This window comes from Polypterus senegalus, chromosome 4 (assembly GCF_016835505.1).
Source record: "Polypterus senegalus isolate Bchr_013 chromosome 4, ASM1683550v1, whole genome shotgun sequence".
NCBI lineage: Eukaryota > Metazoa > Chordata > Cladistia > Polypteriformes > Polypteridae > Polypterus > Polypterus senegalus.
Window position 1 is genome coordinate 43,344,576 of NC_053157.1, and position 14,731 is coordinate 43,359,306.

General features: G+C 36.6%; 1 protein-coding gene across 3 annotated transcripts in view; it reads left to right on the forward strand.

Annotated features, from left to right (window-relative positions):
• The window catches only part of vps13a (vacuolar protein sorting 13 homolog A), a 268,114-nt gene that overhangs the window by 31,920 nt on the left and 221,463 nt on the right, over window positions 1-14,731 (forward strand). For all 3 annotated transcript variants that reach the window (XM_039750560.1, XM_039750562.1, XM_039750561.1), the window contains exons 2-3: window positions 1,620-1,663; window positions 3,765-3,807. In XM_039750560.1, the coding sequence (XP_039606494.1) occupies window positions 1,620-1,663; window positions 3,765-3,807 (87 nt within the window). The remainder of the gene's footprint in view (window positions 1-1,619; window positions 1,664-3,764; window positions 3,808-14,731) is intronic.

The following is a 14,731-nucleotide window of genomic DNA, read 5'->3' on the forward strand; positions in this document are numbered from 1 at the left end:
GGTCTCCTAACTGCGAGGCAGCAGCGCTACCCACCACACCATGCACCACCATGCCGCCCTTGATAAGTATTTTCTTTTTTTTAAAATAACTCATTTTAATTTTAAACATACCTAATGTCAATATGTTTGTTTTGAAAGATAATATTGAGCACAGTTATGGCAGCAAGTAAGTAACTTATTCTTAAGTAAGTAACTTTGCCTTCAAGGAATAAAGCTAGATTAGTAAACATTGGTTGACTTTTATTTTACATTAAAGCCCAAACCATAGCACAGGTTTAAAATCCAGACATGCAACTGAGCTAAATATTAACTGTGATTTTTTGCTTTAATTATTTTTTTTAAAATACTAATTTAATTTGCAAACATACCATAGCTTTTATTTATTTATTTATTTATTTGCTGGCAGAATATAGAATTTTGAGAAGAATAAACTTGCAGCAAAGAAAGTCTCAAACTGAAGCAGTCCTGTTGTTCGTTTTTGCAGCTTAATTACTGTACATTATTAGGTTGCATATGCAAATTAAGCACTGAGGTATATCCAGTTATTTCCCTTTCACCTCTAATGACCTGTTCAGTTTTACAAATTGTACAGATTATGTAGCAGCATTATTGTTCAGTCGGTATCATTAAGTACCATATGCATGTAGGTGTAACTGCAGTTCACGCGTCTTATTTAGTTCTTATTATCCTGTCTGTAAAAGGCCAAGTTAAAAATGCATCTGCTGAGTTGAACATAGCAGTCCCTTGAGGGGGAAACTGGTGTACCTGACACAAATAAATAGTATAGAAATAATTTATTATACCACTGCACCTCAAAAGTACTGATATCTCCTCTTCAGTTATATTTAATCTATATACTTAACACTTAATAACTAACATGCACACATTATATTCATCTTTTGTAGCAGGTCTCCAAGACATAAAAGATACTGGCAAATTAGAACTATGAAGGGAAGGAAATTTAGCAAGTTAGATCTGTGAATTTTCAGTAGACATAGCTTCTGGGTGTGGTAGACTGCTGCTTATATATTGATTCATACTTTAAAACAAATTCAGAAGTTGTATATTTTCTTGTTACAGTTTTCCACTATTGTATGATTTGTACCTGTTTTTGACATGGAATGATTTGGGCACTGTTGGCAGGGGTGGGCAAGGTAAAAGGCCAATAAAACTGAACAGATCCGGAAGCCTGACGAGAGAGAGAGAGCAGCAGAACAACTAAAAAGTGTTATTTTTATATAGCCTCTTTTGTAGTGAATACACGTTTCAAGTGTTTTATCTAATAACATTGATATATCAGTTTTGTAGAACAGACAGATTTATGGTCTTAAAAGTCACACAGTGAGTCTCTGATGGAAATAAAGTCTTGAGCTTCAAAGTCTTGCTTTTTATCATTAGGCATTGCATGAATGAGAAATTGTGGCAATGGGCAGTTTGTTACACATAGGTGTTAAACCATCTTTGGGCCATGATACTGTAGATAACAAAGCAAGCAGTCTGTGCTTCTTTTTTATCAGATAAGGGAGGTGAGGTTTACAGATTAACAAAGTATTTTAAGTATTGCTTTAGGAATAAACTTTATCACAGTAAAACGTCTAACATAATGTTTTGTTTTCTAGGCAATGCTGTTCTCAAAAATCTTGATATTAAAGAAAATGCCTTGGTAAGTGTTTTATCATATGTTTCAAGTCATTTATTTTATTAAACTTCATTCATATTTGTGGATATTTAATTTTGTTTAATTCTTTGTATGTTTAACAGTAAATTTAATGCATGACTTTAATGCATTATTCTAAAATACAAAAATCATTATGCAGATCTATTTATTGTTGAGAAAATTACCTAATTATTATAACTAGGCAGCAGTTAATAGTTACATCTGGATAGGGTTAGTCTACTTATTTTTTTTACCTTTTTACTGTTTTGCTTGTAAAATACTACTGATTTTATAAAAGGCTGTAGTCAAAATGACAAACTTGTATTTTATTTGCACTACAAGAAAGATGTGAATGCAACAGTTTTGAAATTGTTGGATAAAGCAAAAAGATTCACTACAATTTGATTGAAATTGAAGTTTTAATATTCTGGTCATGGCGGTTTTCTGTATATACAGTTGTGCTTGAAAGTTTGTGAACCCTTTAGAATTTTCCATATTTCTGCATAAATATGACCTAAAACATCATCAGATTTTCACTCAAGTCCTAAAAGTAGGTAAAGAGAAACCAGTTAAACAAATGAGACAAAAATATTATACTTGGTCATTTATTTATTAAGGAAAATGATCGAATATTACATATTTGTGAGTGGCAAAAGTATGTGAACCTTTGCTTTCAGTATCTGGTGTGACCCCCCTTTGCAGCAATAACTGCAACTAAACGTTTCCGGTAACTTTTGATCATTCCTGCACACTGGCTTGGAGGAATTGTAGCCCATTCCTCCGTACAGAACAGCTTCAACTCTGGAATGTTGGTGGGTTTCCTCACATTAACTGCTCACTTCAGGTCCTTCCACAGCATTTCGATTGGATTAAGGTCAGGACTTTGACTTGGCCATTTCAAAAAATTAACTTTATTCTTCTTTAACCATTCTTTGGTAGAAAGACTTATGTGCCTAGGGTCGTTGTCTTTACGCATGACCCACCTTCTCTTGAGATTCAGTTCATGTACAGATGTCCTGACATTTTCCTTTGGAATTCTCTGATATAATTCAGAATTCATTGTTCCATCAATGAAGGTAAGCCGTCCTGGCCCAGATACAGCAAAACAGGTCCAAACCATGATACTACCACCACCATGTTTCCCAGATGGGATAAGGTTCTTATGCTGGAATGCAGTGTTTTCCTTTCTCCAAACATAACGCTTTTCATTTAAACCAAAAAGTTCTGTTTTGGTCTCATCCGTCCTCAAAACATTCTTCTAATAACCTTCTGCTTTGTTCACGTGATCTTTAGCAAACTGCAAACGAGGAGCAATGTTTTTTTTGGAGAGCAGTGGCCTTTTCCTTGCAACCCTGCCATGCACACCATTGTTGTTCAGTGTTCTCCTGAGGGTGGACTCATGAACATGAACATTAGCCAATGTGAGAGTGGCCTTCAGTTGCTTAGAAGTTACCCTTTGTGACCTCGCCGACTATTACACGCCTTTCTCTTGGAGTGATCTTTGTTGGTCGACTACTCCTGGCGAGGGTAACAATGGTCTTGAATTTCCTCCATTTGTGCACAATCTGTCTGACTGTGGATTGGTGGAGTCCAAACTCTTTAGAGATGGTTTTGTAACCTTTTCCAGCCTAATGAGCATCAACAACTCTTTTTCTGAGGTCCTCAGAAATCTCCTTTGTTCGTGCCATGATACACTTCCACAAACATGTGTTGTGAAGAGCAGACTTTGATAGATCCTTGTTCTTTACATCACACAGGGTGCCCACTCACACCTGATTGTCATCCCATTGATTGAAAACACCTGACTTTAATTTCACCTTCAAACTAACTGCTAATCCTAGAGGTTCACATACTTTTGCCACTCACAAATATGTAATATTCGATCATTTTCCTCAATAAATAAATGACCAAGTATAATATTTTAGTCTAATTTGTTTAACTGGTTTCTGTTTATCTACTTTTAGGACTTGAGTGAATATCTGATGATGTTTTAGGTCATATTTATGCAGAAATATAGAAAACTCTAAATGGTTCACAAACTTTCAAGCACAACTGTAGTTAGTATGATTTTGACTAAATGAATAATCAATATTAAATTCACTTTTAGAGCCAACTGGATATTCCATTTAAAGTAAAAGCAGGCCACATAGGTAAGTACAGAATTGTAAGTCAAAAATTATTTATTATTGCCAATGTAAGTATGTCTCTGAGAAGACCATTTGGTCATTGTAAAACAAAGCAACTGTATGTGTAACTTGTAGAATTATAGAAAAATATTAATCTTCCCACAGTATCTTTAATTTTAAATAATTCAAGATTAGTTTATCATGTCCAATAGGGGAATCAATTTGTCTAGTAGATTACTAAATAACCTAACTGTTTTTTAAGAAGGAATATTTAATTTTTTTTAATAATATTATGTGCTAGATGATATAGGTACAGTATTTTATAAAGTTGATGCCACTGCATTGTATTAAAACAAAGAACCCCACATAATAATTTTGGACTCTGATGTGGCAATTGATAATGTTTGCTAAATTAGTTGAATTTTGAATGAGTGCATTGGTGTGAAAGTTTTTTTTTTTCTTTTTTAATGTCCATGCCATGGTTATGCATATGTTATGAAATAGACACTATGTATACACCCTTCAAATAAAGTGTTACTGAAATTTGTCACATTATATTAATGTTCTCTATGGATGGTTAAGTAATGTCTAAAAAAGCCAGCACTTCACATATATCAGTGAATGCTAATTTCATTAAAGATAAAAACCAATATCAAATCGATTTGGGACATTGTGAATTGAAATTGAATCAAATTGATACATTAGTGCCAATTCCCTGTCCTAGTGATAATGTGAAAACATATTTTCAGAAAGGTGTGTAAATGTATTAAAAATTTAAAACTGAAATCTCTCATTTATGTAAGTATTCAGACCCTTTTCTGTGGCACTCCAAATTGTGGTCAGGTGCATTTGCTTTAATTATCCTTTGCAAGTGTCTAGAACGTGATTGAAGTCCACATATTGGATTGATTGGACATCCCCACGATTCACACTACATCTCAGGATAAAAACTTTGAAGTCCAATGAACTTTCTGTAGACCTCTGCAATCAAATTGTGGTGAGCCATAGGTCAGGACAAGGGTGTCAAAGTATTTCTAAAGCTTTAAGCATCCACAGGAGCACAGTGGCCTTGAAAATTACAAAACAAAAAATTTGGAACAACCAGAACACTTGCTAGAGTTGCCATCCGACCAAACTGTGTAACTGGCCAACCAGGGTAGAAAACCAAATGGTTACCCTAGCAGAGCTTTAGAAGACTCTTTGCTCAGGTGGGAGAACCTTTCAGAAGGATGGCCATTTTAAAAGGCATATGACAGTCTGAATGGACTTTGTCAAATTGCATTTAAAGGACTCTGAGATGAGAGCATGAGGAAAAGGATTGCCTTGTCTAATGAGAGAAAATATTTAACTCTTTAGGCAGAACTCCAAGCACTAAATCTGATGAAGACCACACACTGCTCAGCACCTGTCTAGTACCATCCATACTATACAGTATGGTAGTAATTGGAACGCAATGAAGTGATTAAAGAACTTAGGCTTTGCTACTTGATTGGTCGATGTAATTATAGAGAGGTAAAAATGAATGGTGAGTTATTTAAATCGCCTGACCATAAAGTGTTGTAATAGTCTGTTTTTGCTTTCGGAAAATAAACAAACTTGCTTTTTGAGATCCTTAATCTTCTTAGTTTTGTAATATTTCCAAAGCACAGAAATGTAATGATTGAAGATTAAATCCTTGTTGAAACTAATTAAATTTAGGATGGAATTGGTTAAACTGAAATTAAAGTGTTTTGAACGAAGAGTCATCAGTATTGCCCTACTGTTCACTGAGCTAAACTCCCACTGAATGTAGTAGTGATTTTAACCTAATTTTGTAGAGTGCTTCTCATAATGGGAAGTACTTGAAATAATGATACCACCCGACTTCATCACACAGCCAGTATTTAATAAATTTATAGAATAATATTGTACAACATCTGGCAAGTGTTTATTAAGAAACGCATCTCTTTGATGAAATGAGATATATTAATATTTCACAGACATTTTCTGAAATTACTTTTTTATGAAGTATTGTGGCATTTCTGAAGCCTCTGTGTGTGCCTTGAAGTACAAGAAGTGTTGACAGATACTGTGAGGTTTTTATTTTTTAATAAATATTAAGATAATTTTTATTATGTTTGTGTATAACAACCTTATAAATATATATTGTTTGTTGAATTTGGTATTAATAACATTCTTTTGAAAATGTTAAAAAAAGAACTCAAGTCTAATTAAAGAAGAGAGGCCATTCCGCCATTAGCCTTGTTGGTTAGCTAATAGTTACATTCTCCCAATATCTCATCCAGATACTTTTAAAGGGCTGTTCAGGTTCTTGCTTCAACTGCATGATTCAGTACTTTGTTCCAGATTTCCACTACCCTTTGCATGAAGAAGGGTGTCTTGTTTTCAGTCTTAATACACCTCCCCTTTTCCATTCCCTGTCCTTCAGAGGATAATTTGCTTGTTAGTTGAAAAAAAATCCTGTTGCGTCCAGTTTGTTGCCTTTGGGAATTTTGGAGTATTGAATACAGTGAAGAGTTAACTTCTCTGCTCGAGAGCAGGACAAACCTTATAACTTATAGACCCAAGATGTTCTGAACTGCTCCATTTAATCCATGGTAGAACTCTTATAATGTTTGAATACATCCAAGGAGCTGCTCCATTTAATACCAGAATTAAAATTCATTTAGTGTTTTAATGCTACATACCCATTATTATCACTTTTACTTTAAAACTTTTGTAAAAACAATACTTATAACGTTGTTCGTGTTTATTGGGGGGATTGCGGCGACAGAACGCACGCTAAGGAGATGCCGTTGGATAATCTGCTGTCTTTGCTGCTGCTGGCGAGCTGTGTGTTCTTTTTGTCGCATTGCACATTGATCATTCAAAAGCCTGTACTGCAGCTCTTTGCCACTCGCGTTGTGTTTGAACGCACGCTAAGGAAAGCTGCATGTTCTGCTTGTCGCCTGTCGTCGTTTCAAGAGCTGGGAGCACATGGTGTTTGTCTATCAAAGGCATTCCAACAACTGCTTGGTTAGATGTCCTTGATCTTGTTTTAAATGTGGTCTCACTGCCTTGTCTCGCGTGACGTTAAAAGTGTCTCTCACGCGGATGTCAGATTGTCTTCCAAGAAGATCACATCTCGTCTACCTAGTCTCCTTCCCAGGAATATTTTTTATAATATAGATATTTGACAAATATTTCATCCAGGCATATGACCACACTGATTTCATTTACTCTTTAACACTTTCCAACCTTTGTTTTTTTCAGTCAAAACCCCTATGGCAGTAGGGAGAAAAGAGTTCCTGGAGTAGATATTTTGGGATTAAACTATTTTCTTCCTGTAGCACTGTTTAATGATAAAATGGTGCTTCAAATCAAACTGGAGTAATTAAAATCAACTTTCATTTTTTTTCAAAAGATAATGAATGGATTAACTGCCAGGTCAGGGTCTATGCTGGAATCCTTTGGATTAACATCTCAGTTTCAAGTTTGGTATAATAAAACAAACAGTGCTAAATTTTGAGCATAATTCTGTTCAGATTACTTATCAAAGCAGAATTACTGGCTGTCTTGACCTGTTTGATGTTTTGTGTCTTCAAGACAAAAATACCAAGTGGTAGTCCGTTTACTGGATTAACTTGAAGTAGGATTTTGTGCCATATGCTCTATTCAATGCATGAGGTGAGACAGAAAAAAATTCCAGTAAACCTTACTATGTATCTTTTAAAGAATTTCAAAAGAGCAATTACCTAACCCAGGTGTATATTTCTCTTTCAGTAGATTCAAACTCAGAAGTGTCTATTTTGTCTGTTTTCTTTGAAAGAAACCTTTACACGTGTCATCTCCTCAAGGGCAGCACTGTGGCATTGTAGTTAGCATTGCCTCACAGGTCTGGGAGACTTTTAAACCTAAGCCAGTTGCTGCCTGCATTGTAATTAAGCCATTTCTTTTCAGCCTTTTTCCTCTTTGTATTGATTTGTATTTCCCTCATGTATTTTTTGTTTTTCTTCACGCATTCAAAAGATAAAATTAAAGTTTCTAAGATGTGTTTTAGGTTATCTGGTGATTCTAAATTTAGAGAAACTCCATAGATTTAAACTCTCTACTTCATTCAGTAGTGATGTTGCATGCTTGCGTGTGTATACACAGACATTCAGCCCCAGCAACAGCAGCTACTTGCATACTATGTTTGAGATTGACTGTGTTTTCAGATGCTTTCAGCACTCAATGAACCAATGTATGAACTAAGGACAATAAGAAAAACACCTAAATAAATACTATGTTAAACAAAAAAAAAGTGAAAACCCTGGAACCAGAGTTTTAGACTGAGTAATGCACTTGGGAAGGGGCACTAAAATTTCTACTAGTGGTGACAGGAAGTCATTACCTCACCCACCTCTTTTTGGTTAGCAGGATCTCTGAACAGAACAGTGTGTGGTATTCATTGCTTTCAAAAGGATTTTGCACAATGTCATCTCCCCTCTAGAATTACTCTTCCAAACTAAGATCTCAAGCCTTGCATATTTATTATGACTTCTCGTACCCCACTTCTTTTCACTATCCTTGTGTTGAGTTAACTGTTTAGAAAAAATTATTAATGGCCCTAAGCAATCACTAGGAATTTAGTCCGGGTTTTATGTGTGAATTACAGGTGGAACGAGAGAGGGAAGGTGTGCCCTATTTGGTTTTCTTTTTTATTTCATTTTTTTGGGTCTCATTCATGAAATGCTTGTAAATTTTTAAGTATACTAACTGAATTTTCCAGAGTGGCCTGAGAGTATTTTTATAATGGGTTACCAAATAAGAAATCAAATAGTTATTTGTTTATTCAATGTTGACCCGTTTGTCATTGCTTTCAGAAATGTAAGTGTCCCACCTATCATCTACACTAAATCTCCGATACCTGTAAATTTACTTGTTCTCATGAGTTGAGATTTTTTTGTATATTATTGGATTCCATAATTGCAGAAACTCTTTGCTGGGTTGGAATCTTAAACACTGCTTCATTGAATGTCCTGGTTTACCGTGTTTTCACAAATAGATGTTTAATCCCACATTGATAAACTGGATAGGTTGTTGAATGACTGAGTTATTGATATGGCATATATACTGGGCAAAAACATTTTTGTGGTGTTCCTTCTATTGAACCCCTATTCATGATGAAACATCTTAAACTCTATAAACTCTATATGTTAAGTTGGGTTAACTGTAATATAAATATGGTGTTTGTGGTGGTGTCCATTATGATTAATTAATTAAATTTTTGAAACCTCATGAATTCTTTATTTTAAATTGCATAAACAATAATGTAGATACAAAATTTTGTGAAAGTAGATACAGCTTTTTGTGTTGGTCCCCCATGACACCACAATTGCCCCTTTGCTATCCCCACTCCCATTAATTTCCATTGAATGTAGCCTTCACTGTATTGTATTGACGCCCTTCTTTTTGGCACCCACTGCATGCCCAACCTACCTGGAAAGGTGTCTCTTTTTGAACTGCCTTTGCCAAGGTTTCTTCCATTTTTTCCCTACAAGGGTTTTTTTTGGGAGTTTTTCCTTGTCTTCTTAGAAAGTCAAGGCTGGGGGGCTGTCAAGAGGCAGGGCCTGTTAAAGCCCATTGTGGCACTTCTTGTGTGATTTTGGGCTATACAAAAATAAACTGGATTGGATTGGATTGTACTATACATAGTGGTAAATTGAAAGAATATGCTAAACTCATTACTACTGACAACCATTCTGGCTATATCTGAAGTTTAGATATTTTAGTAGTAACAGTAAAAGGCATGCAAAATTTCATGTACATCGACTCAGTCATTTTGGAGTGATGCATTCCACGTCCACCCTTACAACAGCATAACAGTATGTAGCCTGGATTTTAAGCTGGACCAATGGAAACCTATATGCAAAATTTCATGAAAATTAGTGCAGTCATTTTAGTATGACTGACACACAAACCAACTGACAAACAGAGAACATACATTCAGGGGGTTGAAATTAGGTCCTTAGTTTCCAAAATGGATAAATAATCTCAATTGAAGCTGAAGAATTCAAAAGACATACATAGGGTTATTTATAAAGATTTGCACATAAGAGACAGTGCTACTAAAATCTCAGGCCAGATTCAGGAGCACTGTGTTGAACCCTGTTTTGTCTTGGAAGCGTCCAAGGGTGACCTAGTCCTCACTTTGTAACTTTCTCTGTACATCTATTTATCTCCAAGCATTTGACTCATGCTCTATTAAGTCACACTCAACAGCATGTGCAGAGGTGCAGTGCAGTCTATAGCTCCACTTGTGGTCGCCACCAGGATGAACTTGGGTTAACTGCATCTATGGTTAAAATACTTCCTCCCTTCTCTTATCTCCGGACCCCAGATCATTTACAAAACATTCATGGCAAAGCAAAGAAGCAGGTTCAAATGTTACATTTTCTAAATGGGTGATATATGTAGGAAATAAGTGGTCCTTTTTTTAAATCAACATAATGATGTCATTTTATTAGGCATTACAATATGAATTAAAATTGTGATTTATACTGATGAAAGAGGCATTTAATTGCATTTGAAATGCATACACACTTTACACAGTCATGAACTTGTGCAGAATAAAGTTGTATTTGTAAGTAAAAAAACATACACATTGAGTTTGTATCCATGAACAGTTTAGTAACATTTTTGAATGCTGCATGTTTTTTACCAGTCTTTTTTAAACAGCAGTGTACAAGTCATAAGTACTTCATATTTTATTTAGACCTACTGTGAGCAAAAAAGTTAAAAATGTTTAACAACAAAACAACACATTTATTGCAAACGTACATTCAGGACCCTACATTTTAAGCCAACATTGGATTTTATAATTGTTTGTTTAATATCAATTATCCAAATCCCAATTAATACAGTGGTAGTCAATGTAGTAGTTCAGTGATCACCATCATTGTAATATATGGAGCATTCCCTGATAGCGTGTTGCCGCACCCACCACATGACAAACCATCTGGATTGGGAACCGAGTAGCTGGAGTACCATGTTCGAGGAATGGTTTGCAGGGCTGGATGCAGATTAACGTCACAGCCAGAACGAAGCAATTGCAGGTTAAGGGCCTTGCTCAAAGGCCCAACTAAGTAGACTCACTTCTGGCATTTACAGGATTTGAACCAGCAACTCTCCTATTGCTGGTGCAGATCCCTAGCCTTAAAGCCATCACTCTGGCTTCTATTGTAATATATGGTGTATATACAAGAGACTTTCAAAAAGTTTTTGCACTTTTATATTTTCGTTGGAAACGGTGAAGGTAGGAGGAGTAGTAATTAGTTGTGTCTGAGACTGTCATGTGACTGGAAAAATTGTATCTCAAAGGAAGGTGACTGTTGTGACAGATAGGGGGCGCTGTCGTCCCCTTGAACCCTCAGACCAGACGCCAGACACCAGATAAAAGTCCAAATGTTGACTTTATTTATTGTAATAATGTGCACAAGCACCTTCACCTCCGCTATACTTCAATAAATAAAAATAACAATAATCAATAATTCAATTCTCAATCAGTAATCCTCCACACCTCCCAGCATCTCAGTCACCCTTCCTCCCAACTCAGCCCTCTGCTGGGATCTCGCACAGTCCTTTTAAACTCTTTGACCCGGAAGTGTTTCTGTCCCTCAGTCCATGTGACTTTGTAACCCTTCCGGGTCGGAGGAAAATGTGTGTCATTTCTTCTGCCCCCGTGAGTGGGACGTATTTCCGGGCTATATGGAAAATACAAGTCCTTGAGCTTCCCTGCAGCGTCCTCTGGCAGCCCCCACGGTATCCAGCAGGGCTGTGAATTAAAACTCCAAAGTCCATGATGCCCTGCTGGAATTCGGGGCACCTCCATGTTGCAGGAAGGGCTCCATCTGGCGGCTTGGGGGTATTGGCCGGGGTAAGCTGCCGGCCATATTCCACACTGTGTAGAAAAGTGATGTAATTTGTTTTTGAAATTCTTAATTGAGTTAAAAAAAAATGTGGAAACTTTTTGCACGTCAGTCTGTAACAGCCGGTGTAAAGTTTGGCTACCTGTAAAAGACACCGCTGCAGGCATATCAGCAGACACAAAAATGCTTCGATCTCCTTCAAGTGGTTACTGGAATATAAAATAAACAATTTTGCAAAGGTATAACGAAACAAGTGTGCTTTTATTCAAGAATGAAACTGGATAACCTAAAATTCAAGTGACAACAAGATAACAAGAATACATTATTCACTAGCGTTTGTGTGTCTGCTGATATGCATTCAGCGATATTTTTTACAGGTAGCAAAACTGTTACAGACTGAAATCAAAGACTTCTTCTTTTTGGGTGCATACACTGTCATCATGCCACTGCCAGATCTTAACAGCAGCATGGCGAATTGCTCACATACTGAAGTGAATTTAGCTGCTGGTGGAAGTCCCATTTTACTTTATGGTGCCAAGCAGTGTTGTGGTGCGCCTGTCTATTAGCCAGCGAAAGTGCTGTGAAGAAGCTTTCTGTTGTTATGGTCCTTCCTTTGTCCAGTCTGATAGCGGTCACAGGACATTGTATCTTTGATTGCCGGTACAAAAAATAGTTCTGAGCAGGCATCAGCCACAGTGCTGCTCTTGTATTAGAATGGAGATAAATGCCATCAACTCGGAGAGGGAGAGGCAGATTCGTTGTACCATGTGAATGTCACTGAGAGAATAAAACTGAATAATAAAAAAACAAGCACTTATTTTTACAAGTAGCCAAAATTTACACTGGCTGTCACATAATCAAATAGAATGTATGTTTTTATGGTAGAAATAAGCAGCTCACTACTCAAAACATGTAGCGCCTGGTCTTGAACCCAGAACCTCCCGGTTATAAGGCAGCAGTTCTTACCTCTGCACCATTCAAGAATACATGTAAACTCCTTGTTGATTGACATTTGAGCTTGAGTTTTTAACTCCTTGACAGCCAAATGTAAATCAAATGCTTTTTTTTCTCTTTCTTTTGTTATATTCTTGAATTAAAGTGCATGTGTTTTATTTGATATTTGGACTAAAGTCTGCACACATTATACACTTGATGTCATTATTAGTATAACATGGAAAACGTTTCTGCTTTAGGTATGTGTTCAGCATTTCTTGCATTTACTTTCATCCTATGCTTACCCAGATCTTTGTAGACACAGAATATGAAATGCATGTATTCAAAATAAAGATATACTGTATTATTTACCCTATAAAACCCCCGGCACCTCACATGCAGATAAGGAGACTTGGCTTGAGCTGGGTGGGCCTTTTGCCCGAGCTGAGCTTCGTCAAGGCAGGGGATGGGACAGCAAGCTGATTGATGCATTTACAAAACAAAAGACAGTAATGGAGAGGTGTGAAGGGATTTAAGGTGGGCTGAGATTACAAGTTTTTTCATAGGCTTCAGGAATTCTAGTGTTAAAGCAATCTCCACTTTTATAGTTTAGTCATCTTCCCTCCCACTCTTGCCATTCCAACAATTAATGTCAACCTGCTTACTTCATACCAACAAGAGTTTGGTCATATCTGGTGGTGACCCTTAGTTAGCAAACATTTATCACTTTTATTGATTACAGAGGTCATTAATTGTCTTATCAGTAACTGCCTGTACTTGAAACTCCTTTACCTTCACAGTCCTCTAATGACGCCCAGTGAATATACTTTATGGGTATGATATACTTAATAAGTAACTATAAAGAAAAAGATATTGTTACAACATAAAGAATATAACATGTGGAACTATTTAACATACACAAAAAACACTTCATTACTTTTCGTTCCCCACCAACATATATTTTCCTAGTGATAGGGTTTATAGTTGTGTTATAAGTTTACATACCCTACCTACAATTTGTTAAATGTGTACCATACTTTAAAGAAAAGATGACTGATCTGGCAGAAGACATTTCATTTGCTGTTAATGGGATCCAAGTTAAACTATAAGGCATCACAAAATAGCACAAGCATTAAACAGAACATAGTAATAAGGAAAATAATGAGACAGTCCCTGTTCAAGAGTTTGCATACCGTTAGTTCTTAATACTGTTTATTGCCCACTTTAGCGTCAGTGATGGCATGCAGTCTTTTGTGATAATTGTGGATGAGGTCCTTAATTTTCTCACGTGGTAGAGCTGCCAATTCTTCTTGGTGAAAAGCCACCAGGTCCTGTAAATTTGTGGGTTCTCTTGCATAAACTGCACTATTGAGATTTCCCCGATGTGGCTCAATGAAATTGAGGTCAGGATGCTATGATGGGCACTCCAGCACCTTCACTTTTCTCTGCTGTAGTCGCCAAAGGGTCAGCTTGGGTTTGTGTTTTGAATCATTGTCATGTTGGAAGATCCAAGTGCGTCCCATGCTCAGCTTCCGGACTGATGATTGGAAGTTGTCCTCTCAATATTTTTCAGTAACATACTGCATTCATCTTGCCATCAATTTTCACTTTCAGTTACATGTGCCCCTGAACATCAGAGATCCACCGCCATGCTTCACAGTAGGGATGTACTTGTCATGGGTCTTGTTGCCTCCTCTCCAAACATAGTATTTATGGTTGTGGCCATAAAGTTCAATTTTGCTCTCATTACTCCAAAGTACTTTGTTCCAAAAGTATTGAGGCTTGTCTAGATGCTGTTTGGTATACTGTTAGTGGGCTGTTTTTGTGGCATTGGCACAGTCAAGGCTTTTTTTCTTGCAACTCTACCGTGCAGCCCATTTTTGTTCAAGTACCTCCTTATTGTGCATCTTGAAACAGCAACACCACTTGTTTGCAGAAAAGCCTGTATCTCAGCTGAAGTGGGTTGTGTTTTTTCTTGGCAGCTCAATAAATGATCCTGGCAGTTGTGGCTAAAATCTTGGTTGGTGAACCTGATCATGGTCTGGTAACAACAGAACCCCTAACTTTCCACTTTTTATCAGAGTCTGAACACAACTGATGGGCATTTTCAGATCTCCGGATATCTT